The 27,879-nt window shown below is 38.1% G+C and overlaps 1 protein-coding gene across 2 annotated transcripts in view; it reads left to right on the top strand.

The window, feature by feature from the left end:
- Positions 1-27,879, top strand: part of MEGF10 (multiple EGF like domains 10) — a 147,783-nt gene that overhangs the window by 27,782 nt on the left and 92,122 nt on the right. For both annotated transcript variants that reach the window (XM_048850889.2, XM_048850888.2), the window contains exons 2-4: positions 13,005-13,134; positions 18,194-18,295; positions 19,453-19,553. In XM_048850889.2, coding sequence (XP_048706846.2) covers positions 13,022-13,134; positions 18,194-18,295; positions 19,453-19,553 — 316 coding nt within the window. In that variant the 5' untranslated portion in view covers positions 13,005-13,021. The remainder of the gene's footprint in view (positions 1-13,004; positions 13,135-18,193; positions 18,296-19,452; positions 19,554-27,879) is intronic.

The raw sequence follows: 27,879 nt of genomic DNA on the forward strand, positions 1-27,879 counted from the left end.
CAGGGAAAATGGGTATAACTAGCTCTGATCTAGGAAGTGCAAATGCTGTTCACTATAGCACTCTTCATTCAGCACAGTTAGCAGCAAGCACACTGCTTTTGCAAAGAGAAGCACTGAAAAGAACCTCAAGTGCTGGTGAGTCAGCCTAGTGTGTAACATCCTGCCTCTTAATCTTGGTCCCATTGAAATCTCTTGGCAAAATTCCCACTGATTTCAATGGGAACAGGATTTGGCCCTTTAATATTTAATGTTTTGTTAAGTAATTTTAAGGAGCAAAAAAGGATCTTTCAGTTTTGCATATTAGTCACTCTAATTCTGAGGCAAAAGAGATTGTTTCCCTTGGGGGGAAAAAGAAGGAATGGTGCCCATTTTAATCTTTGTGAATGAGTGCCTGATTGCACGTCATGCTCATTAATTTCTTCATACCTTTTCTCTTGGCAATGTGGGCAAACACATTTCTGGGTTACCCAGACTTCTATATCAGTGTACTGTGGTATAATGCTGACATGAGGGGGATCTTCTGTAATGAATCATAGATTGCTTTGAACTAGATTCCTAGAGGTATAAAGAAAGGCTTATAACGAATGCATTGAACTGCTCAAAAATTTCATAGATTCTTAGAATGAGATGGCGTTCATAGTTAATTAACATATTTTTTCGTTTTAAGTCACAGCATTTGAATGTTAAATTCTGTAACAAAGTACAGTGATATGCTTGTGGCAGCCATATTCTCAATATATGTAAAGAATGCAGAGTCAAAATAATACACTCTCTTTTGTGTAGTGTCTTCTTGGATGATTTAACAAGTTAAATGCAGTGAAACAGTACTACAGTTAAATTTTTAAACATATGATAATAGGTAGAGTGAAATTAAGGGGCATAAGCAAATGAGGTGTCCACAGATGAGATTTTGAAAATATGTCACTGAAGGAGGAATGGAGAGTATAGAAGAAAGGCTCTTACAGCTGGTGAGAGCTGCAGAGAAGAAGGATCTTGCCTCAGCAATAATGAGATATGTAAAGGAAAGAGAGGAAGCTAGTGATAGATGTGTGGATGAACCTAGAAGAAAGGGGGGAGAGAGAGAAAGTGTCTTAAAGAATGTTGGAGCAAGATAGCAGAGGTATTTTAAAAGTAAGGAGGACAAGTTTGAATTGGATCCTAAAATGAAGAGGGAGCTAGAGGAGTTGTCCGAGCAAAGTGGTTGTACTCTTTTATATATGGTGAGAAGGCTGCCAATGGCATATGCTGAAATCTGGAAAGTTAGGACCTGAGCAGGCCATAGAAAAGGGAGTCAGAATAGTCAAGATCAGAAGAAATGAAGGCACAAATAAGGATTTCGGCACAGCTGGAGTTGAGGAATGAGTGTACATGGTCAACCACAGGATTTTGTTGGGCAACTTTGTCAGCAACCGCAAGGTGTTCATAGTTCTATTCAGAAATTCAATACTCTTATCTCATATTTCTTTTTTGTGATGGTAATCCCAAAACATCTGAGGTTAGATTTATCCTCAACAATTATTCTGACAGAGAGTATGCTAAAGATGGGACACGTGGTGCTAGACCAGACTGAATTTTCCTTTATCTTGTTATTCCACGCTGTAACCACTAAATCACAATTCCTCACATACATGAATAACAAACTAAAAGCATGCATTTCTTTAAAAGCATAGATCTGGTCATTCCAGAACAATACCTCCACTCTTCAATCATTCCCAGTCACAGAACATATAACATTAAAATGTCAGTGGAGACAAGCCAGCATTTTGAAGAAAATTGATTACTTTCAGGGAATGGGGGAGAGGAAAAGTTGCATTTCTTTTTCCCTGAAAAATTTCAATCTCTATAGTGTGTGTGTATGCTCTTCCTATTGAGATTTTTCAGGGAAAAGGAAAGGCAACTTTCTCTCTCCTCCATCCCTGCAAGTAATCAGTTTTCTTCAAAATGCTGGCTTGTTTCCACTGTCATTTTAATGTTATATGTATAAACTGTACTTTGATTGTTTGACAAATATCCTTATTGTAATGTGTAGAAAAGAGAGAGGAAAAAATAGCATTCTGAATATTGAACTCTTACAATAAGATTTTTGCTAACATAACAAATGTACCTCAGAGAAGTTCCCTGTCAGTGTAATGGTTTAATTTTCTTTTTTATTGATCCTGGATCTCCATCTTTTTGTCAGACAAAGTAATCTGATGCTCCATTTTCTTAGGAAACAATGACATTTCCAGTCCTGCAACTGCATCTGTGTAGGAAAACCCCTGTACTATTGTGGAGTATCACTGAAGTCTGTGGAGATCTGCCTGTGTGGATGTTGCAGTAATATGGGCCCTAGTTCTCTCTGAAAATTATTTTGATCTCTGTGTTTACACAGAGACATCAACATTAGTTTTACTTGAAAACAATTTTCTCTTCTCTTGTCCACCCTACATCATATCACACATTGCTTCTTTCTTCCTGACTATGCTCTTCTTTTAACATTTAGTTTGGTAAGATGGAAAGTTAAGAGTTTTGGAGGATTTTCCTGTTTTTGAAGTAATGAATGACATACCAGTAATACATAAATCAGAAACATACAATAGATACACAACATTTAATAAGTATATAGTTTTGTTTGACTCATGTAATGTTCTTGATATTAAAGAAGAGCTTTCAGGATTTCTATTCTAGTTGGTATTTAATCTTCTGAAAATTGTGATTTTTCAGATAATTTAGTTTGGATTCTAGAAAGTTTAGCAGTTTAACTTTATTTGGTGCCTTTCATAAGGATAGAAACAAACTGAACAACACACTTGGACGAAAGGGGATTTGTGTCAATTGTTTGAAAAATGTGTGTAAGAGCCCCATCCTGCAAACTTTCCTATGTGAGCAGTCCTTACACAAATATTTCCACTGACTTCAACTCCTCATGTGACTAAGGGTTTGCAGGATCAAGCCCTACATTTGCAACCTGCCTGAAAAACTAAGGCCTCTTTTCTCCATTATGTCTGAGCTGTGCTCAGATGTGGTGGATATTGGGCACGACTGGGAACAGATTCCGGTTCTCTGATCTTTGGCCACCTGACCCTGGTGGAAGGTAGAGGCCCACTCTAATTTCTGCTACTGATGCAAAGGACGCAGTGGAGTTTGGTACCACCCAGGGATGCTGGAACAATTTGTATAGTGCTGACAGCCATTGAACCAAACTGTAAACCCTGTATATGATGGAAACCACTTCAACCTATGGTTCCACCACATTCCTTCTGCCCCTGATATAAACCCAACCTGCTCTTTCCTCCTTCTCTTTATACAAGCACATTGGTGCTAGGGGGAGCTGGTGAAGGAGGCAGCTCTGCCAGCTTTATGCCTGTGAAGACTCCCCCTACAGAGGGGTATTACTTGGCAAAAGTGAACTTGGAAGACTATAGAGTCGTACTTGAAATAAAAACATGAGATCTTGGGCTGTGCTTTCATCTGATTTTCTACAGGAAGCAGAATTAGTTCTGAACAAAATATGGATACGTGACTTTCAAGGCACTTCAGGAGAATGTGTTGGTGATTAAATAGTATTTTTCTTTGAGTCAGTAATCAACAGTAATACTGTGGCATGGTGCTAGGCGTCACTGTGCTACTCAAGCCACCTAGGTCATGCTGCAGCGCTGGATGACACACAGGGCAGTTTTTGAGAGGTTAGACATGTTAGCGTCCGAATTCCAGCCTGAGTAATTACATTTCATTCTGGCCATCTAAATTCCACCCCGCAAAAGAAGTTATTTTTTACTTCCTCTCTTAAAAAATTGTTCTGTAGTGTTGCTGGTGCATACTGGCTAACCACATTCCACCCCGGAAGTATCTGCAGCTAAGCAGGGGGTGAAGTGACTCCTTTGCATATTTTTTGCAGGGTGCTTTGGATTCTTTTGTTTGAAAATTTCTATATAAATAAACTACGTTTCTACAAGAAACAGCACAAAATGTGGACTGTGAAATTATTTATTTACCCAGGTCATTCAGATGCCATACCTGTCACAGGAAAATAAAAATGATCTAAGATATTAAAGCTGGAAAAGAGATATTAGTTCATTTTTTACTTTTTTCATCACCAAAATTAAGCATGGCACTTAAAAAAAACAAATTGTATCTGCCCAGTAATGGAGGTCTATTACAGTATAATCGTCTATTTGTCTGGTCTATTTTTAAGACATACACCACAGCTATTTTATTAATTTCCTGAATCAGCCCAAATTTTCCTGTGTTCTGTTTCAGGCTGATATCCCTTCTTATATGACCTAAGACCACTTTAAACATTTCCTTTCTCTTTTTGGGCTCAAAATATACCTTGGAGGTACTAATCCAAGTTGGTGCAATGTAAGGCCATACCTCCATGGAGCAATTCTGGAAGAGATTGTGCCCATGCTTTCATGGGGAAGCTGCAGTCTGTACGCCTCTCCATGTTTGGCAAGAAGGGGAGACAGGAAAATGGACTTACTCCTTTTGGGATTACATGCTTCTGGGAAACCTAGGAAGGCAAGTCTCTGTGCTTGAGGGTTCTCAGTGACTGTGATCATGTCTGACTGCTGCATTGGGGCAATAGAGGGGAAGATTCTTGTAACTCTCTCTTCCCTCCTTATGCAACTGCCCAAGGCCCAGTCACATGCTGATCCTTTGCGTTTACACTCCTTAAATACTGGTAGATGCATATCACACCCTTTGTCCCCTCATCGTTTAACTAATTATGCTATTTAGTTCTCATAATCTTCACTCATGAATCCATCATTCGAGTCCTTGGATAATTTTTATGCTTCTTGAACTTCCTCCAGTTTGCCATCTTTCTGAAATGGAAGCTGCCCAAATTGTGCTCAGTATAGCAAGTATGCTGTCCCTAGAGCCATATACAGAGGGACTATTCTTTTCCTGTTTTGTGATATGATAGTTTGCCCATGCAGCCCAAAATCTCATTAGCTTTTTGGCTGCTGTAACACATTGCAAGTTCCTATCTAATTTGCAATCCAATATCACCCTAGGTCTTTTTCAGCATTATTGCCTTTCAAGTATTCTCATCCTATTGAACATCTCTGTTTTGGATTATCCCCCCCAGATATATATGTGTGCATTTTTCTAATATGACTCTCATTTTGTAATTTTTTGCCTGAATTTTTGACTTCTCTATTATTTGTCTGTCCTCACAGATGTTTGCAATATCTTTCAATTTAGTAAAAAGAAAAGGAGTACTTGTGGCACCTTAGAGACTAACCAATTTATTTGAGCATGAGCTTTCGTGAGCTACAGCTCACTTCATCTGATGAAGTAAGCTGTAGCTCACGAAAGCTCATGCTCAAATAAATTGGTTAGTCTCTAAGTAAGCTGTAGCTCACGAAAGCTCATGCTCAAATAAATTGGTTAGTCTCTAAGGTGCCACAAGTACTCCTTTTCTTTTTGCGAATACAGACTAACACGGCTGTTCCTCTAAAACCTTTCAATTTAGTAACATCTGTGAATTTAATTAATATGCCATTTACCTTTCACCTCCAGATCACTAATAAAGATGTTAAATAAAACTGACCCTAACATTGATCCTAGTGGTGCCTCCCTAGAAACCTCTCTTAATAACAAGCTGCCATTTATTTATATTTGCCTTCGTTTACAGTTCTTCAGCCAGTTTACAGTCCATGTGACCATGATCATATGCAAATAAATTCATATTTGTTTTACAAGCAAGATTTTCTGAGTCACTGCATTAAACTCGCTTTTAAACTCCACATATAAAACATGTACTGCATTACATTCTCTTCATCCATTAATTTTGTAATGTAATCAATAAAAACAATTGGGTTTTTCATAGTCACAAGTTAGCATGAGACTAATCATTGCTGACAAGATGAGGTCAAATTCAAGTTTTGATAAGTTGTTTTGGTTTTATTGTTGTTTTAATTAAGGTTTGTGTCCCTGGCAAGGAAAGACTCTTTTTTAAAAAAGATGCCCTATGTCATGATGCTGCCTTACATTTATTTTGTGCCTTATCCCAAAGAGCTTTACAAACAAGTGGGGTATATAGCAGAAGAACTAACACCTCTAGGGTGAAATGATTTAACGTTACACTAAACACTACACAATGAGTTAGGAAAGGAAGAAAAAAATACCTTACCCTAGTGGAATTGAAGTGGGTATTTAAGGACATAGATTACAGCTACCAACAGAATTTGGTGTTAACCTTGCTATTCTGGCAAAAAGTACCACGAGCTCTTTAGATGACACTCAAGTTCTGTCTCTCATCTGGGGACATTTACAGGAGCATGGTCTTGTATCACCTAATGGTATTCTGAGGCATTGGCTTGGTCCTAAACAATAGGGATTGAGAGAGAAGAGGGCCACCTCCTAAATCACCAACACCATACTCAATTTGATTGCACAATTTATAAACACAATGTGAAAATGAAAGTATGTTGAACAAGGGCTTATTTCTTTTTAAAATAACATCATCTGCTATCATATGAGCAGGATGGCTGTGTACAAATGTAATACAAGGGAATGCAATGTGTCACATTGTCTGCAGTGGCTCACAACTGTGAGTGCCAATTTCAGATCTGACACCCCCAAACCGGTGGTATGTTCTATAATTAGATTTCACCAACCCAGTAACAAATGTGAACTCCTGAATCACTATATGAGTCTTACCGTAGAGTCACAGACAGTCCCCTTGGGAACTGCAGTCTATCTGGCAACCCAGGCAAGCTGGATTTAGTGATAAATGGTCGCTTACACCAAAGATCACAAAATATTTAAGTTGCTTCCAGTCCCTAGAGACCAGGCACTTACCCCAGATGAATTTGTACCTTAGAACTCACACCAAGACAGCTCTTGTACACAGTCCTATGGTAAACTAACTAAGGAAAAAGATTAGGAAAAAGGAATTAGGGAGTTATTTACAGGTTAAAGCACGCAACATATACACACCAATGAGTTACAGTCTATGGTTCCGAAAGGTGACAGAGTTGTAGTAATCTCTCAGCACTGAATATCTTTTGAAGGCTAAACCAGGTTGACCTTAGTGATCTCTGCTTCTGTTTCCTAGCTTCAGCCCAGTGAGAGTCCAAACAGCAAAGACATGAAGAATTTTCACGTCAGCTATCTTTATTTTCTTCTTCCAGAATTCAAGTTGATGGGACAGGCTTCCTTGCACATAGCTGCTTTACAGGTGTGAGAAGGCAATTAGCCCAGGCTTCGTATTGTGATGCTTCACAATGACGCACTTAGTTTTGATAAAAACAACGAGGAGTCCTTGTGGCACCTTAAAGACTAACAAATTTATTTGGGCATGAGCTTTCATGGGCTATAACTCACTTCATCAGATGCCTGCGGTGAAAAGTACAGTAGGCAGGTATAAATATATAGCACATGAAAAGATGGGAGTTGCCTTACCAAAGGGGGTCAGTGCTAACGAGGCCAATTCAATCAGGGTGGATGTGGCCCATTCCCAAAAGTTGACAAGAAGGTGGGCCGGGGAACCACTCCTTCTCCTGGGTTTACAAGTTCAGAGCAGGCATTTTACAGTTATAAAGCAAAACTTACATATTACCTTACAGCATGGGCTATAGATATTACAAGTAAGGTTAATGCATGCAGCAACTTACAAGCATTTTATAGAGTCTAAACATCCTTACAAGTCTAACACCTATCTTGAACAGGAGAGCTGGTCTGATTTCCAGCTATGGATTTGTCAGTGCTCAGTTTTGGCAAGAGCTGGCACCTAGTTTACCAGTTTCACAGAGTGCACAATAGATGGTTAGAAAGTTTCCAAAACAAATATACAATATCTGTACAAAAGGACAGAAATGAAAAAAAAATATCTGACTGATTATAACAAAGCAGATATTCCTTTTCTGGAAGTTCCTTTCCCAATTCAATTATATGTTTCTGCTGCATGTTTTATGTTGCAGAGATAAAAGTACTTTTGCAACAGTAGTGGGAAAACTATATCAGCATTTTCCTTTCTCTTCAGTCCAGTGTGTCATGTTAGCAGTTGTATCATACTATAGCTCTGTTGCTTTGCAGTTCTAATACCGCTTAATTCACCAACAGCATTTGATTCTGCTGAACATAAAATACTTCTCTACTGCCTTGAGCAGCTTCTGCTGCTTTCATGTTTTTCATTATTTTAGCTTTTGTCTCCCACCTCTCCCAACATTTACATTTTGTTATGCAGCAGAGTATTTAGAGCAGAGAACCGTGAGTAGGGCCTCCATTTACCAATCTGTAAATGAGGAATGTTTGCTTTCCTTTCCTTTTTTCTACTTCTGATCCTGAACTTAATTTAAAAAAAGTTAACTGCTTGCCAGGTATAGTAATATTACCTACTACTGGGGTATTATGCGGTTTTCTTAATGAGGCCCAGATTATCAAAAGTGGGTGCAGTGGGCACATCTACAAACCCCAGATTTGTGTGCACAAATCAGGTATAGTAACAGTTAACTATCCCTATATAAAGTGCAATTACAGGACCTGCTCACCCGGTTACTAGACAGACTTTTTTAATTGCTTGGTAACTCCTGTGAATACAAGTTTATAGGTTATTTATACCCCCATCTTAAACTTTGCCCATTAATATTTATACAACTCTTTGGGATTATCAGATGAAAGTTTTCATAGAAGAATTATTAATTATTTTTGTTTGATTTAGCAAACACATACATCCAGATATATATTCCGTGTTATCCTTGTTTAGGTGACGTAAGTGACAGAGGGAACAACCTATGGCAGTTTCAGGCATCAGCATCATATTCCTGTTATGGGTCTAGACCCTGGGCCTTATCCAAAGTCCACTGAAGTCCATGGGAATCTTTACACTGACATTAGTGAACTTTGGATCAGGGACCAGATTGCCAAGGAATTCCATCAGGTATCCTGCAAAATGAAAACAATGGTGCTTGTTTGCAAATCTGGGTTTTGCCTCCAGTACTAGTAACAGAAAATGAGGTGGGGCAATCAAATTCTAACACCTTCTGTTGTAAATTATTTGGTGGTCATTGTTCATCCTACCTATTCTTTTGAGGAAAAAATGTGGTTAGAAATACTTATTACTGTTGCTAGGTTGAATTTATTTTGGTTTCAGTCATGCCTTGATGAAGGATGGGCGGGTACTTCATTTATGCTGAAAGAGTTGCATTGATTGGTTACCAGTCAAATAAATTGCTTTTAAAGTTTACTCTGCAAACTTACACATGGCCTTGGTGGAGCCTTCACATCTTACTTCCTAGATTGTTTGTTAGTTTTGCAGTTTTAAATATGCAAACATATTGCTGGCAACAAGGGAGCATTCTGGAGGCTCTTCTTCACCTCTTTGAAACACTTTACCATGGATTTAAATGGAATTACTTATAGCTCTAGGCCTGGTAGCAGCTTTTTACAACATCAGTGTAATAAATTATACAAAAATCTGTATGAGGTCAGAAGATCTTTCTCTTCTTACATGAGTTGTTTACTTACACATACTTTTGCTAATCAGTAACATGTAGACAGAGAACATATTCCAACATGAATGTTTTCAGCTGTTAGATCATTTGTACTGTATATGGTAGACACCGCATATTGGGGGCACTGGAAAAATACTGAGAATATTACCTGTTGAGACTTTTGTTGCACTATATAGTAGCAAACAGGGATCTCTGAGCAGGACACATCAGTGCATAGTGTAGGCAGCAAGAGTTAAATGACTCATCTATGGGTTTTTTTTTAATTGCTAATGTAAACACTTTAGCAATGCTAATCAGTTGTACTGATTTTCTGTTTTGATTTTCCTTAATAATTAAGCAAAAGATCTGAATGCAATCAGGTTTTACACTAGGGGGCTCATGCAAATGATTTTTTTTAAATATATTTTAAAATTTGTTAAATGTATCCAAAAGCAAAGTTATTGAAGTTAAAAAAAAAAAAGAAAAGAAAAAAGAGAAATACAATATACAGTCTGCATATAAATAAAAGTGTCTATTTTAATGGAGGAAATCACCACTTTGTTGGTATTATTAACTTGAAAATGCAGCTGCTTTTATTTGTTTTTAAACTGAACTCCATACTAAATACCAGTTCCAGAGCATGAAATGTCTTCAGTCAGGCCTGGGTTTTGAAGGAAGGTTTTGCAAAACTGGGCAATCTCTGTGATCTCTACTTCACAATTTTTCCAAAAAAGCATGTTTCCTAGATATTTTTTTTAAACATTATCTTAAACTGCTTGTATATTTATTTTGTATTCGTAAGGAGATACCATTAAGCATACCTCTGTCTATTTCATGTTGCTTCTGCTGTGCTCCAGTGCATTTTTTCCTCTTTTAAAATAATATGTCAGTAGGTTTTGTAGTGAAACACTCCATAGTGAAACAACTCAGAAACTTTTTGTTTCAGATACATTTATTTTACCAAAAATATTTTCATTACTTAAAAATTAACTCTTTGGTGGGAAAGCTACTTTATTCCTACATCATAACTTAGCTTTAACAATCTTAGAATTGTTTTTTGCCCAGATTTCGGAAGCCATATGAGGATACAGGGCCAGATCCTCAGCTAAAGTAAAATGGTATAGCTCTATTGCTTACAACGGAAACATGCCAATTTAAACCAAATGAGGATCTGGCCCAGTATAGCAGATCTATAATAGGTCTTCCTTAAAGCATCTATAAAATCATTGTTTAGTCTAATTTCTACTTTTACACAAAAAAGCAAATTCCAATTTGTAAATGGATGATTTTTTGTTTGAATTGGTGACTCTGTATATCGTTTCTAATTTAAGGTAATTGTTTATGAATAAATGGCAAATTGCTGCTTACCAGCCTTCATTCTAGTCTTTTGTGGGAACAGTAAGAAGAGGCTGAGTCTTAAACATTAAAAGCATTTCAGTATGTATTTTAAAATTCAGTAGCTGAAAATTCAGCTACAACATATTCAAATCAATTGGGCAGCATTTCAGTTTATTTTTAAGATGAGCTTTTTGATGTGGGAGGGAATTGTACTAGCCTAGAAAGTTATGACTTACAAAAGGGGATTTTATATCAGACATCAGTAAAAATGATTTTTACAGCAATTTGATGGTTAAATTTAGAAGTACACCTAAAATTTGGAACTACTTGTGAGAAAATCTTGAAAAAACTTAAAGCAAATTGGTTGGAAAAAACCACCATATTGTCAACTTATGCACTTACATGGCAATTATGGGTCTGATTCTGCAAGGTATTGAGCAATTCCTGGGATGGTGAACATTCTATATTCTCATTGAGGGGTTTGTTCAGCATCTTGCAGGTTTGAGTAATATGTGATTCATATATATATATAAAACAAAAAAAAAAGTGTAACTTTTATTTATTGTTACTTGTTTGTTTTTCTGACTTCCATCTTTTCCCGGTGATTTTGTTGTCAGTTTCACCATCCCAGACCGGGTAGACAATAATATTTATTAAAATATGTTAACTGTGATGATATGTGCATGTTAGTAGGATGTTCCATGTGTTAAAGATACAGTCCTTTTCCAAATAAGTCTATGTTCATCTTTTGCTATCAGCATATGATCCAGTTCAACTCTCTGTGCACAAGCATCACCCTTGTATGCAGTGGGATATGTCTATTCTCACAGCCAAGATCAGAACATGCACCCTTTTTACAGTGCATTCAATCATCACTGGTCTAAGATCAGTCTTGATTTTGCCCTTATTCACATAATTTCTGTGCCAATCTTATCTGAAATATAGATCTTTCTCATTTGCCTAGCTCTCCTCTGCTGGTGTGCACACACCACTGTGTATCATGCTGACCAATATAATCTAATTGTTTTCTTGTACTCCCCATTCTTTCTGTATCCATTTCTTATCTCTTGTCTTATAGTTAGCTTGTGAACTACTTAGAGCAAGGACTGTCTTTTGTTTTGTGTTTGTACAGCTCCTTGCAAAGTGGGGTCCTAGTCCATGGTTAGGTCTGCTAGGTTCTACAGTAATACAAATAATAAACAATAAGAATATTGAATTCTGTCAATAGGAGGAAGTATGGTCTAGTGAAAAGGGCATTGGACTTGGACTCCGGAGACCTGGGCTCCATTCCTGATATAGACTTCCTGTGTGACCTTGTTTAATCTCTTATTCTAATCTGTGCCTTAGTTCCCCATCTGTAAAATGGGCGTGATATTTCACTACCTCAAAGGGGTATTGTGAGGCTAAAATCCTCATTAATCATTAATGATTGTGTAGCACTCAGACATAGTAAGGGGAGCCATTAGAAATAGATAGATGTAGAATTCTGGGATATAGTTTTTATGAGAGATGCTGTGCAAAAGAAAGTTGTTTCACATTATACTCTATTGTGTTTTTTTTAAAGTGAAGTTGGGTCTTATTAAATTGTGGGACTCATCACTCTAAATACTTTGTCCCTAGAGCCATTCTGTGAACAAGTGCTGTCTGCGCTTTTGGACAATACTCAACTAATTGCATCTTCATTCTGATTGGGAACATCCCTGCTCCTCCAGTCTTCAGTCTTTTCTGAGCTAAAGATGGCAGTTGTTTGAATTTGTGTGTCTGTTCTGTGATATAGACAGATAACCACTAGTATGTAAACTGAGCCCATCTAACACAATTTCACTTGTGACAACACAGGTCTAGGGTGACCAGATAGCAAGTGTGAAAAATTGGGACAGGATGTGGGGGGTAGTAGGTGCCTATATAAGACAAAGCCTCAAATATCGGGGTTGCCCCTATAAACTCTGGTCACCCTACACAGGTCTCCAGAGGTGAAACTATAGTGCATTTGCTCACTCAATGCCATCTAACCCATTCACATTTAATTTCTGATTTTGAATTCTATTAAGGAGAGCCTTATATTCCTACTACGAGGCTGTCACCATGTGCCTTGCTGTTAAATGCCTGCTATCCTATATAATCCGGTTTGGGGCCAGATTCTAACTTGGTGAAACCAATGGACTTTCACCAAGGAAGAATTTGTCTTCCTGTGTTTATAGTTTGAATATTACCTTGACCTAATATAAATCTTTTTTTTTACAGGTCATTTATTTGAAAAGATGGTTATTAATTTGAACTGGCTTGTGTGCTTGCCGGTTGTACTGTTACACTGGATGGGGACAACATTATCCTTGAATCTTGAAGATCCAAATGTGTGTAGCCACTGGGAGAGGTAATATTTCTATTAGCATCATAGACCTGATATATCCTTAGTTGCTTCTGATTATATTTATTATTTATTTTATACAGGGCATTTCACGTGCTTTAAAGTGTTTTATAAAATGATCAAAAATAATGAACTGTGGATCAGATCCTGCAGTTACTACAAGGGCAAAAATGCAAAATTGGGCCATGTATATGTAAAAGGTTTGGTAATTAAATATTCATGGTAAATAGGCCCAATGGCCTGTGATGGGATATTAGATGGGGTGGGATCCGAGTTACCCAGGAAAGAATTTTCTGTAGTATCTGGCTGATTAATCTTGCCCATATGCTCAGGGTTTAGCTGATCGCCATATTTGGGGTCGGGAAGGAATTTTCCTCCAGGGCAGATTGGAAGAGGCCCTGGAGGTTTTTCGCCTTCCTCTGTAGCATGGGACACGGGTCACTTGCTGGAGGATTCTGTGCTCCTTGAAGTCTTTAAACTACGATTTGAGGACTTTAGTAGCACAGATATAGGTGTGAGGTTTTTTGCAGGAGTGGTGGGTGAAATTCTGTGGCCTGCATTGTGCAAGAGGTCAGACTAGATGATCGTAATGGTCCCTTCTGACCTAAATATCTATGAATCTATGAAAAAAAAAAAGGACCATCTTGCTTTATATTTAAATGCAGTCATCTCTGGGGTAGGATGCAGCATCCATTATAAGGACACCAAAAACACTACACAACCGTACAGGGACAGAAGTTAATAAGAATACCTTATCCAATTAACTCAGCAGGAGAATTTGCATATTCAGAATATAATTAGCCATACTGGAATTGGGCCAAGTATGATTAGGGTGTTTCTTTACTTTTCAGCTTTCCCTGAATCTAAATTAAGACTTGTTGGCTTAATTTTTTGATGAGATTCAGAAATTTAAAATGTACGGCTATAAATTCATTAATCTAGTTAGTCCGTTGCTTTCATAATTTCATGATAATTGCCAGTAGAATGTTCACATTGGGTAAGACAAGATTAAACAATATGCATTTGTTTTCCCTTCTTTTAAAATATGAAAATTATAATAGTGAAACCATGCCTCATGGTCTCATTATCATTAGGTTATTCTTCCGGCATCAGAAGTAAATTGTATTATATATTTAAGTGTTGAGAGTTTTGGCGAGCATTAGTAGAGACACATGCCTTATGGTGATATTTCTACACTTTATGGACTGTTTATCAAAAATGGCCTCTAAGGGCCTGATCCAACAAATGCTCTGAGATTCATGTGGAACATTTCAACTCTCTGGCCTTAAACTCTCACATGCAAGTTAGAATATGCAAAAACTTGTATTAGCTGATATATATCAAGTAGTTAGCTGAATAAATACCCTGTTTCTGAATGCCAAGCATAAAGCCAGAAGCTTGTCTGATAGTACTTTATGTCCGATATGGTGTGGGAGGAGGGGGTTGGGTGGTGCTGTCTTTAGCTCTAGGGATGATTTTGAAGGAAGCCACAAGAGAAATGTAAACAAAAAGAAAAGAATAATCTACTGCAACATTTCTTTAAGATAAATAATCAAAGACTGCAGAAAACAAAGATGTAACAAATCTGCCTAGTGTTTCTAAATCAACTTTCATTCATCCTTCCATTTTCTGGGGCTTAGAGAGTGGGTAGAATGTATAAAAGCACAAATTGAAAATTGCCATAGCATTTATATTCCCATTCAGAACAGACAGCAGGTACATAAGTATAAAAGAGTAACTACCAGCTACCAGTTTATCACTGCTTGTGTCATTGGCATTCCTATACACTTTAAGTAAGAGGCCCGCCCAATAATAAAATCTTCATTACATGTGAACTGAGATCCTAGTAGGAATGAACAGAGCTGGCCCTGTGTAAAATAAGAAGTACAGAGCCCCAGGGAAGTTGAGGTAACCCCCATGACATGTGATTGGACAGGGTATGACAGCTGGATGGATTAGAGTTGTTTGTCTTTAGGAGGATGCAGGAATCAGCAGGGAGTGGGTTCTGGGCACTTGGAAAAGTTAGATTCCCAATGTCCCCTCTCAAGGTAAGTATCACAACAGGAAGGGGAGATTGTAGGTGCTGTCTGGGAATAGATACTGACTGATCAGAGACACCAAATGCATGGGGCCCTATTTGGCCACACACTGGGCACATGTTTGTGGCCAGCCTAGGGAATTAGCACCACAGAAGAAAATGTATCCTTCACTTTCATACATTATAATCCCATTACTCAGTGAAAAGTTGATTTATTGCCAGCACAAACAGTCTGGTTAAGAGTTTTCTAAGATTCAATTATTCTTTTCTCCTCTGAAATGTAGATGGATTCCACTTGCTCCAATGGCTTCTCTGCAGGCTTTGAGTCCCAAACCATGTATACTTTCCCACTGGGCTGTACCTGTAGTTTGGCAGGAAACAAAACTTTAAAACTGTATTTTTTGAAAGCCATTTTAAAAAAAATGTACTTATCTTTAATGTCCTGTACTTTCTAAGCCTGGTTCAGAATACACTTTATCCCCTAAAACTGTTACATGAATTAATTGTTCCACACCCTGTCAGCAATTATCATCCAACATATTCTTAGGATTCCTGTCATTTTAGTATCTAAGCATACCATAACTATAAGTATTCTCTTTATCATCCCTCTAAGGCTTTCCATTCACAGTATTCAAAGTGGATTTCAGGTACAGTTTTTTCAGACATTTCTCTAAAAGTCCTAGCAGATTTTCTCTCTCTATTTTCTCTGGTTGGCCAAGAAACCACATTTTATGGCTCCAGACTTGGCTCTCCAGCTGCTCAGTGAGATTGCTTAAAAGCTTATTTCTTTGATATATCCTCAGGAAAATGTATTACAAATTTCAGTCTCCTGCCTTTATTTCTCCAATTTGGTTCTCACTTGAGACAACTGATTTTTCAGATTTACATTACTTTTCTTTAAACAATCTATTCTTAGTTCCATTTGGTCAGATATATTACCCAGCAGAGCAGTCACTGCCTGCATGCAGAACAATTTTCTTTTTTTAGTGAGGTCTGTGATTTTTTTTCAGTTCGTGTCTTCACTCTGTTCTTTAAAGATGGTTGGTCCATCTCTTAATCAAGCTTGCACTTCCTCATGAGCTTCAATTTTACATATAGTTGTCATTCTTTAACTTTAATATTCATCAGGAAATGTCTCAGTACAAGTGGATCTGTCCATTACACTACTGTGTCTTGTGCTGTATGTTTTTAATGTGGAAAATGCAACATGGTAGACATTTAGAAACTAAACAGAAATCAATTTTATGTTTGGCTATCTGTTAATATCTGCATAATATAGAATGTATTAGGTTGTTAAGATCCAGTCTATGGCAATTAGCTGTTTTTCATTTCATAAAATGATGGACAATGTTAGGATTGGGATTAAGAACATTAAAATATTATGACTGATGCAGATGTTACTCTTTAGTTAACTGTAAGATCTCTTATTACACTTTTCTCACAATCACCAACAATTCACAGCATAATAGGGCTCAGTCATTTTGCAGAAACTTCTAAATGATTACATTGTTAGTTATCGTTGCCATCCACTTTGAATTATTAAAGTCTTCAATAAATCAGAGTCTAGCAATCACTTTCTTTGATAGACATAACTAATTTCAGGTACAGTTTTCTTGAAAAGAAATATGACCTCCCAAGTTCTGAAAATTTGGCACAAAATGAAAGGCTGTCTTTAAAAAAACAATGCAAACAACAATAACCCTTAGTGGTCTGTATCTTTAATAAACTTGCATGAAAATATTAAGGAAAAAAATAAATGTAGAGCAAAAGCTAAATTGTATGCACTGATATGCTTCTGTTAGGATGGTGATTATTTTATTTTATTTATGTGGTACCAAATTAAGGCCTTAGGACCCAATCCTCCAAGTTATTGAATGTCCATAATTTCCACTAAAATCAATCAAAATTGAGAGTGCTCAACACCTCTCAGGAGCTGGCCCTTTTTCTGCAGAGTGGGTGAATGGTCTTCTGGGGCACATAAGACTCATAATGCCTCATAAACTACTTGCTGCTATGAGCTGACCTGTTCATGGCCCCATGTGCAATAGAGAAACCAAAATAAACCCTTCCATTTCACAGTTCTTAGTAGTGTAGCTACTCATGTCTAGCACTGTAAGAGCAAGATGGGCTGAAGATTGGGATAACCATCCATCTCCTCCCTCAGAGCCTGTTCCACAGGCCATGAAAATATCTACAGTATTAGAGTTATAATTGGTGAATTCCTGCTGTGTTGTTCCCTCCTGGAGAGGAGAAGGCAGTGAGAAAGGAACCTAGATCTGAGGTTCTTTGTACAAAGTAACAAATCTGCAATTTTTGGTTAGGATGGGGACCTTGCCACACTGATAATCACTGCTGAGGGGGGTATTGGCTTGGGGTTGGACGTGTTCCACTTTCCTGGTTTAAGTACTTGAGATGCCTACTCCATAGTTCAGTGTAGTGAGGCAGGGGCCTCATCCTTCTTTTTCCTCCCTGTTCCAAAATACCATCATGATGAGAGAACCTTCCATTCAATGAATCCTGTCCTTTTTTAGCTGTGTTCCATTTTGTAGTTGTTATCCCTGATTGCTAGGCACCCAGGGAAGAACTTGCCACTCCGTTTTACACCTACTTCTGGTAGCACAGTAGAGAAAGCATTGAGTGTGCTAAGTGCTTCCTTGATGCCATTTCCTAAATTTTCATACAGAGTAGTTTGAGCTTGACAGTCATAGACTCTACCCTTAGGAAGGAGACAGTCTTAGTTGATAGTGTAATGTGTAGAGCTGTTTCTTAGGGAGGCTCAAGGAACTTCTCTTCTGCAGGTCTGCATCTGTGAAGGCAAACTTGGATGGAAAAGGACAGCCAAGTTCATAGTCATATATTGTTAAATACTGATATAAATATTTCTAAGGATTATTGGCTCTCCCCCAAAGACCTGAGTATAGTTATCAATTCTAGCTACAGCTAATCTACTGGGATTGATCTTTCTTTGTAAAAAGATTAATACTATGAACATATACTTGCTCAGTAATCTGTTTTCTTTCTCTTCAGTTATTCAGTTACAGTTCAAGAATCATATCCACATCCTTTTGATCAAATTTACTACACCAGCTGTACTGACATACTGAACTGGTTTAAATGCACTCGACACAGGTAATTTATAATTATCAATTCTTTCAAATTGTTCATTTGTTGTAGTAATGTATGAAAGGTATATATTTAATGTGTTAAAAATTGACCGTCGTGTACAGTGTACATCAACAATAGTGAATAAACTGTCTAGCAGTTACAGTTCAGCTCATCTGGAAAATGTTTGTCTAAATCAGTCAATAGTATATGTGTTTATAGCATTTGTCCCTGTCAAGATCACAGGGTCTGTCAACCCATCATATATGTGGTGTGTATCTGATAAGTGGTGACCAGGTTAAAAAAGATTTGTATGATATACCAAAAAATGATACCCCTCCGCTCCTATAAGGAGTAACTGGAGGGAGGTGTAAAATGAGGCATATGACTTGCTGCCCTCTTTGAAGAAAGGGAACATTGCCTTCAGGGGAAAAAAAGGCTTGTTCAAGGAAATCCCTTTCTTATGCATAGTAAAAAAAATAAGGAAGGAATGAGTGACTCAGAACTGGCCTCAGCAGCTGTAAAGTATTCTTTTTCTTCTGCCCAATATGATACACCCATTAGTTATGGTGGTGTTGGGTAACTACTCCTTGAGCATACTGCATGAGATTGTTTAATATTGACAATACAAAATACAAGTGATACAGAGTTCATGGAGATGTTGTACTGACAACATGTGTCTTCTGTGTTGCCATTTAGTTGTGCGCTGTTCATTGTTCAGTGTTCATATTAGATCAGGTGTTGTGAGGGTATGTGTACTGTTTCCTTAAATCTGTAGTCAGAAGCCAGGCAAGAGAGAGCTTGGGAAGGTTCTAGGCTGGAACTCTACAGTGAAGAGAGAAAGTGCAGAGAGAAAGGCTTTAGGGATAAAGCTATATTCCTTATTCTAATAAAGTTGCTTGTTTAATGATAAAAAAAAAAAGCAACTCTTTCTGTGATTCTTTACCATGCTTAATCTATTTTACTGGCCGCTGAAAAAATAAGGTTTATGATGGTAATATTGGCAGATTTTCAGAATGGAATATTGATATTGTTAAATTTATCAACCAATAAAGCCAAATCTCTGTTTTTGTTTTTCTCTTGTATTATGTATCAACCCGAGATGTTCCTAAATATGCTAAAATAAACATTGTTTTATTTCAAAGCCATTATAATAAATGTAACATCCATTTATTTTTCATTAGAATCAGTTACCGTACTGCCTACAGGCATGGAGAAAAAACAATGTACAGACGGAAATCTCAGTGCTGTCCTGGATTTTATGAAAGCAGGGAAATGTGTGTCCGTAAGTTTAACTTTGTATTGCTTTGAAATTCTGTGTGATTATCAAAATGCTAGGTTCACTCCCCTTTGGAGGTAGACTTGTGGAACTTGAATTACCAAGGGCTCAATTATCCCATCAGTTGTGCACATGCAACTCTCTTTGAAGTCAATTGATGTTGTGCATATGCAGATGACAAGATAATTGGACCTCAGATGTATAAGTAGATACATTTGACATGATTTTCACTAATGATCAGCTGGCATGTTGCACCTCATACAGTACCAGTGTCTGTGTCCTTTCCAACACAATACATACATATTTAATACTAGACCAGTGGTTTGCAAACTGAGGGTTGCGACCCAGTATTGGGTTGTAGAATGTAAGGCACTGGGTTGCAACGGCTCTGGTCAGCACCGCCAACTAGGCGGTTAAAAGTCCCATGGGTGGTGCTACCCGGCTAAGGCAGACTAGTCCCTACCTGTTCTGACATCGCGTTGCGCCCTGGAAGTGGCCAGCAGCAGGTCCAGCTCCTTGGTGGGGGGGCCATGGGGTTCCGTGTGCTGCCCTGCCCTGAGCATCGGCTCACTGGCCAACACGTGAGAGCCGCACAGAGCTGCTTGCGCGCCTCCGCCTAGAAGCCAGACCTGCTGCTGGCTGCTTCTGGGAGTTTTTCACAATTCTTACAGCATCTTATCTTCCATTGCCGTCCTGTTTTCAGGAGGAGCTTGGCACCTCACTATATATTGCCATAAAGTAGTAACAATTACAACATATGTCATTTCATGGCTGGCTTTTGAAGGATTATAGTTCTGAGTGAAACTTCCTCCCTTGGTAACATTTGGATTCTCAGGAGCATACCCTTTGTCCACTGTTGCCACCAAGAAATGGGATTTTGGAAATGGAAATGAGAGAAAGCATCTGTATTGTGTATGGTTCAGTTTTTCTAGCACAGATTTACTGTGCTGTTTGATTAGGGATGTACCACATGAACACTCGCTAGTCCCGTAGTTGATTCTTACTTGGCAAATTACTATTGACTTTTACTACTAGGACCTTTTATTATTCAAATATAAAAATAACTTTGTATCTAACAACTATCTATCTGTCCTATATGAGAAATATTTTCCATAGGATTATCAGTCTGAAATCAACAAGATGAAATTCCATAAAGACAAGTGCAAATTACTACACTTAGGAAGGAAAAATCAAATGCACAACTACAAAATGGGGAATAACTGGCTAGGCAGTAGTGCTGCTGAAAAGGCACTGGGGGATATAATGGTTCACAAACTGCATGAGCCAACAATATGAAGCAGTTGTGAAAAAATTCATTCTGGGGTGTATTAACAGGAGTGACAGATGAAAGAAACGGGAGGTATTTGTTCTGCTCTACTCAGCACTGGTGAGGCCTCAGCTGGAGTTCTGTGTTCAGTTTTGGGTGCCACACTTTAAGAAAGATGTGGACAAATTGGAGAACGTCCAGAGGAGAGCAACAAAAATGATAAAAGGTTTAGAAAACCTGACCTATTAGGAAAGGTTAAAAAAATTGGGCATGTTTAATCTAGGGAAAGAGGCTGAGGGAGAACCTGATAACAGTCTTTAAATATGTTAAGGACTGTTATAAAGAGTATGGTGACGAAATGTTCTCCATGTCCACTGAAGGTAGGTCAAGAAGTAATCCAGGGGGGCATGGATCAGCATTCACGTCACACTCCCCTTTAGTACCTAGCCTGAGCAAGCTAATGATCCAACCAGATGACCAAATTTGGTGATAAATCCTGGTCATGTGTCACCTGAGGCACTTTGCACATATACTAACAAGAAGTAATCAACTTAATCTGCAGCAATGGAGATTTAGGTTGGATATTAGGGAAAATTCCTAACTGTAAGATAGTTAACCACTGAAATACGTTAATGTTGTAGGGTGTGGCTTCCCTGTAGCACCCCCAGCTTGCAAAGTGTGGCACTGCCTCAGTTTTCCTCCCTGAGGTGGATCTCCTCAGCTCTCTACATATAGGTCAGTGCTGGAGATGTGGCTTAGGTCCCTTTCAGCCCTACATTTTTCTGATTCTATGACCTGCTTTGAACACCATGTTCCATAAAATGACATGCTTCTTAAAATTAGATTCCAAACCCATTGCCATGGATGTATTTAGAAAAATCTGCCCAGCAAATATCTGTAGTGATTCTGCCTGTCAAATTGACATGCTTATTGTGCTTATGAAGGAAAACTTGCTAAATTCTTAAATTATTCTGTAACGCCATTGTCATCTCAATGAAATCGTGCCAACTTTTTGTTTCGGAATGTCTGGATAATGCCCTTACAAGTGAGAAACCTGATCATCAAAACTTAGGTGATCTAGCATAAACAACTGTTTACTCAATATGTTTTTTTTTTTTTGGCTACAACAGCCAAAACATATTTCAATTTTTTAGAGGGAGACCAGAATCCATTGCTGTGGAGTGCAGATTCATCCCTGGAAACATACCAGTAAAGCACTGTGGAAAAGCCTTTGTTAGCATTGTTTGCTAGTGGTGGTTTTAGTTACCCGCAAATTAGATACTTGTGCTTTCAGAAATAAAAGCAGTTTTTACTTTAGACAGAGAATGAGAGAAGACCCCACTCATGACAGATGCCAATCATATTTCTTGATGCATAATTAGATGGCACTCACTGTGTTCTTTAAGATCAAATCACTCATTATCACTGCAGCAGTAGGACTAACTCAAAGTTATACATTCTGTCAAGCAGGTTGGGAGTGTAGATTATCTGAGTAAAGACATATTTTTGTCCTAGTTTAAAGGAGAAGTGAAATCTAAGTAACTCCCCCGCAAAAATTAGGGGGGAAAGAAAGAATCAATCCATTCATTTCAATGAGACCACTTGCAGAATAAGTAAGGATGGCAGAACTAGACTTTTAATTGTACTCAGGCTAAAGTACCAGTGGGCTAAATAGCAGAGGCCACTCACCTCCATTACTTCTGTGGAGATGAGCTTCATTTTGGATGTCCAATACCACAGGTAACAAGAAAATATAAAATCATCACTGATAAAGTTTGCAGATGACAAAAGAATGGGGGGAATGGTAAATAATGAAGAGGACAGGTCACTGATTGCTGGGACAGGTCACTAGATTGCTTGGTAAACTGGTCACAAGCAAACAATGTGCATTTTAATACAACTGAATGCAAATGTATACATCTAGGAACAAAGAATTTAGGCCATACTTATAGGATGGGGGGGCTATGTCCTGAAAAGCAGTGGCTCTGAAAAAGATTTGGGAATCGAGGTGGATAATCATCTGAACATGAGCTTGTCAAGGTTCCTTCCCCACTCTGAACTCTAGGGTACAGATGTGGGGACCTGCATGAAAGACCCCCTAAGCATATTCTTACCAGCTTAGGTTAAAAACTTCCCCAAGGTACAAACTTTGCCTTGTCCTTGAACCCTATGCTTCACCACCAAGCGTGTTAAACAAAGAACAGGGAAAGAGCCCACTTGGAGATGTCTTCCCCCCAAAATATCCCCCCAAGCCCTACACCCCCTTTCCTGGGGAAGGCTTGATAAAAATCCTCACCACTTTGCATAGGTGAACACAGACCCAAACCCTTAGATCTTAAGAACAATGAAAAAGCAATCAGGATCTTAAAAGAAGAATTTTAATTAAAGAAAAAGTAAAAGAATCACCTCTGTAAAATCAGGATGGTAAATACCTTACAGGGTAATCAGATTCAAAACATAGAGAATCCCTCTGGGCAAAACCTTAAGTTACAAAAAGACACAAGAACAGGAATATACATTCCATTCAGCACAGCTTATTTACCAGCCATTTAAACAAAAGGAAATCTAACTCATTTCTAGCTAGATTACTTACTAACAAGTTCTAATACTCCATTCCTGTTCTGTTCCCAGCAAAAGCATCACACAGACAGACAGACCCTTTGTCCCCCCACCCCCTCCAGCTTTGAAAGTATCTTGTCTCCTCATTGGTCATTTTGGTCAGGTGCCTGCGAGGTTATCTTAGCTTCTTAACTCTTTATAGGTGAAAGAGTTTTGCCTCTGGCCAGGAGGGATTTTATAGCACGGTATAGAGAAAGGTGGTTACCCTTCCCTTTATATTTATGACAGAGCTCCTAGTGCGACGCTGTGGCCAAAGGGGCTAATGCGATCCTTGGATGCATAAACGGGAATCTTGAATAGAGAGATTATTTTACCTCTATAATTGACACTGATGCGACCACTGCTGGAATACTGTGTCCAGTTCTGGTGTCCACAATTCAGGAAGGATGTTGCTAAATTGAAGAGGGTTCAGAGAAGAGCCACAAAAATGATTAAAGGATTAGAAAACATGCCTTATAGTGATAGACAAATAGGTCAATCTATTTAGCTTAACAAAGAGAAGGTTTGGGGTGTTTGAATAGAGTCTATAAATACCTACATGGGGAACAAGTATTTGATAATGAGCTCTTCAGTCCAGCAGAGAAAAATATAACATGATCCAATGTCTGGAAGTTGAAGCTAGATAAATTTAGGCTGGAAATAAGGCATAAATTTTTAAAGAGTGAGAATAATTAATTATCAGAACAATTTACTAAGGGTTGTGGTGGATTCTCCATCACTGGCAATTTTTACATAAAGATTGGATATTTTTGTAAAAGATATGCTCTAGTCTAGGAATTATTTTGTGGACATTCTGTTGCCTATGTTATAACGGAGGTCAGACTGGGTGATCACAGTAGTCCCTTCTGGCCTTCAAACCTGTGAATCTATGAAAAACTGATAGAAAACTGATAGAAAAACTGGCAGTTGAGCCCCACAGAACTTCAGAAGAGCTTTCACCGTCTCTCTGCAGATCCCGCCTACTTCCTCTTCTCCTCACAGGGACTTTGGAGTCTTTCCCCTCAGTGACTACAGTAACTTCCAGGGAGCTGTCTGTGCAGATTCTGGGGATCAGAATTCTGTTTGCCTTCACTCCCACCAACACCACATGCTTTTGGTAGTGGCTTAGAGAGGTTGTGAAGGATAAGCCCTTTCTCCTCCTCACTTCTTTTGCCTTAGAAGGGTCATTCTCAGTTGCAGTGTCCTTTCTGGGCTGATGGCTCCATTTGGCAGTTATCTGGTACTGTATCGCCTTGCTCCTGTCAGTTGTTAGTCAGCAAGGAGAACCTGTTTCCCCATTTCTCCCCATGCTGGGACATTAGGGAGGCATTGCCTTCCCCCCAACATCATTTCCCAGTGATCACATTGACATACACAGCAATGGAGGCAGGTTTATGAACTCTGCCTGTGAAAGAGGGGATGGGGACCTAGGATTTGTTCTGTGGCCACTACAGAGACACATGCAATATCCACTAACTGCTCTGTAGGCACAGAGTCTGGCCCAGTTGTAAAACTGGGCTATAGCTTGGATCAATGCCTGTAGGGCAGCAGAGTCATGACTTAGCCATTCAACTTCAAATGTAGTTTTGCCAAGTACGGTCTTGGGGATTTGGCCCTTTATAAATATATTTCTGACTGGAGTTTTGCAAATAACCAATTTTTCAGTTCAGTGGCAGAACCAAAATATTGAAGAAAAGAAGTGGTTGTGGTTGTGGTTGTTTTGGGTTGACCCAAAATGAAAATTTTTTCAAAAATTTCAGCAAACTGTAAAAGTAAAAATAAAAATTCATTTCAGGATGAACAATGCATTTTATTTGACCTGAAATGAAACTTTTTGTTTTCAAGGGCTTTTTTACCTATAATTTTTAAAAAATTGAAGTAACATTCAAAATGAGAAGTCATTTTCAATTGAAAAATCTCAATGTTTCATTTCAAATATGTCAAAAACATACTTTGAGTTTTTCAAAAATTTATTTATTTATTTATTTATTTATTTATTTCCCAGCTGAAATAATTTGGCAGATTCACAATTTGGTCGATCCAAATCTGCAGTTTTCGTTGAAAAAAAATTTAATCTGAAAATTTTCACCCAGCCCTATTCCTGAGCAATATAGGTTTCATTCTTTTCCAAGTATTTGACAAAGTTCTTCAAAAAATTGTGCATTCCTTGTATTAAAGATCAAACCCTCTTTCTTATTTCAAGATTTACTGCAGTGAATTCTTCAGCATCTTCTTTTGACGTCCGATAACTCTATGCACAGCTGTTTAAACACAGTCCATAATGGCTTATGATTAAGAAATTTCATATCACTTCTTAGTTACTATGCAGATGCATAAAATGCTTTTCAGAAATTTTGATTCACCTGATTATGTTTCACAGCTGACAGGCCTGGTGCACAAGTAAAGGTGTAAGGTTAATGAGACACATAAGTTCCAACACTCAAGTGTAATATTTTAAGTAGATGGTGGAATTGAAGAGAAGTCTAAATTTGCACCACAGGTGGTGTACTATAGCACATTAATATAAAAGGAGGTTTCTGGATTGCAATCTTCTCTCTAAATGTCATACTGTCTGTCTTTACACCAGTGATAACAGACAAGTATCAATTAGAGAGCTTGTACTGGTGGTAGGACTAATGTGGTTAGTGTCTGAAAATGTCAAGTTGATCTGTATTATATGCACTAAACATGATTTAATTCTCTTGGTATGATCTCCCCTCACCTTGGTATGATCCTGTGATATGTCTGAAAATGTGCATGGAGAGTTTGCCACCCACCAGTTGCAGCAGTATAATAATAAAAATGGCTATGTTCTATGTGGCTAACACTTTTTACGTTTTAATACGCAGTACTGAGCTTACCCAGCAATGTGTTCTCATTTGAAAAATACTGTCATTTTTTTCGTATAAATGGTTGTTTTGGCATTGGTTGATTTGGCAGTGCTGAATGTGCTTTCTGCATGCTGCTTACTACTGTCAATGACTTTTTGGTGCTATTTGAACCAGACAGACTCAATGTTGAGTTACACCAATCCTTGTACATCAACATGTTAGCATCAGGTCTGTAGTAGGCCATAATGCAAACAGGACCTCTTTCCTTGATGTGATGCCTCGTTCAGCTTTTTCACTAGTTCAAGTCATATACCACCCACAGCCAAGTGCAAGTCTTCTTACTTCTTTTTCTGACACAATATAGACCTCCACAGATAATATGCCCCTATTTGCACTTCCTTCCACTGGAGCAGATGCTGTTGCTCTATTTGGTGCCAGCTCTGAATTTAGCTTAGAGTATTAAAATGCCAGAACTTGATGATGTGGTATTTTTTTGCCTCACACAACATCTGTTAAGGATGCTGGTTTGAGTTCAGATGCTGTCAGTCCAACAGTAACCACAGAAGATATATGGGAAACAACTAATTATTTTTATGACTGTAAACAGTTTTGGATATATTAGTGTCCTGAGTATGGAAAGAAAAATTTCTTGAATTGGATATAATTTTGGATTTAAGAAGCTTAACTAAGAAATTTTTCATGTCCCTCCTTTCCCTTCTTTCTTAGGCACACATAGGATATGATCCTGCCTTTCTTATATTACTTAAATATTCCTCAAATTTAGTATAACCTCTTGAAAATAAAGAATTACATGTGGATCTCCTTTTGTGTAGAATTTTGTAAATATGGTATTTTCATTTGATGTTTTAAATTATCTTTATTAAAATATTTTGGAAGCAGTAATAATCATGTTATATAATATCCTTTATATCAATGGACTTCATCCTGCATTCCTTGTACATAAGGAATGGCCAGAAGAGTCAGCAGGAGTTTTGGATGTGAAAAATTAGTTTAAAGCCTATTTGAATTTCTTTCAAAATGGCAGTTGATCCATAGTCTCTGCTCATAGAGTAGGCAGTATGGTAGTCCTCAGCTGGTGGAGTGGACTAAGGTTGCTTTTATTCTATACTACACCAGGACCAGTGCTGGTTCTAGATTCAAGGAGCCACAACTGGCTCCTTTGTGCCCCTCTGCTGTACCCATCAGGTATTGGGCACAACTGAGAATCTGGGTCAGAGTCTTTCTCCTCTAGGTCACCTGAATCAGTTCTGGACTTTAGTGACTCAAAGTCTTTGCCATCCAATGGTTAATCAGTAATCTATGTGAAATGAGGCAGTGGTTTTAATTCAGTTCCTGATGGGCATGTGTCCATTTACACCATCAAAGAGGGCTCTTAATGGCATCCTTGTTAACAGCTTTAGTGGATTGGCCAAAGAACTAATGGAGAGGGAAACTGAGCTATCCTCACTGTTAGGGGAGGTACTTTGAGATCAAGGACACATTGGTAGCTGTGTGGTGAAGCCTGAACTACATGATCGATAAAGGACTTCAATCTGCAGGATTGGCAACCTGGCATATTTCACCAGCACTAAATTCACTTTATTTTTAAAATAACAGTTACTTTTCATGGGGGCTG

This window comes from Caretta caretta, chromosome 5 (assembly GCF_965140235.1).
Source record: "Caretta caretta isolate rCarCar2 chromosome 5, rCarCar1.hap1, whole genome shotgun sequence".
In the NCBI taxonomy this organism is placed as follows: Eukaryota; Metazoa; Chordata; order Testudines; family Cheloniidae; genus Caretta; species Caretta caretta.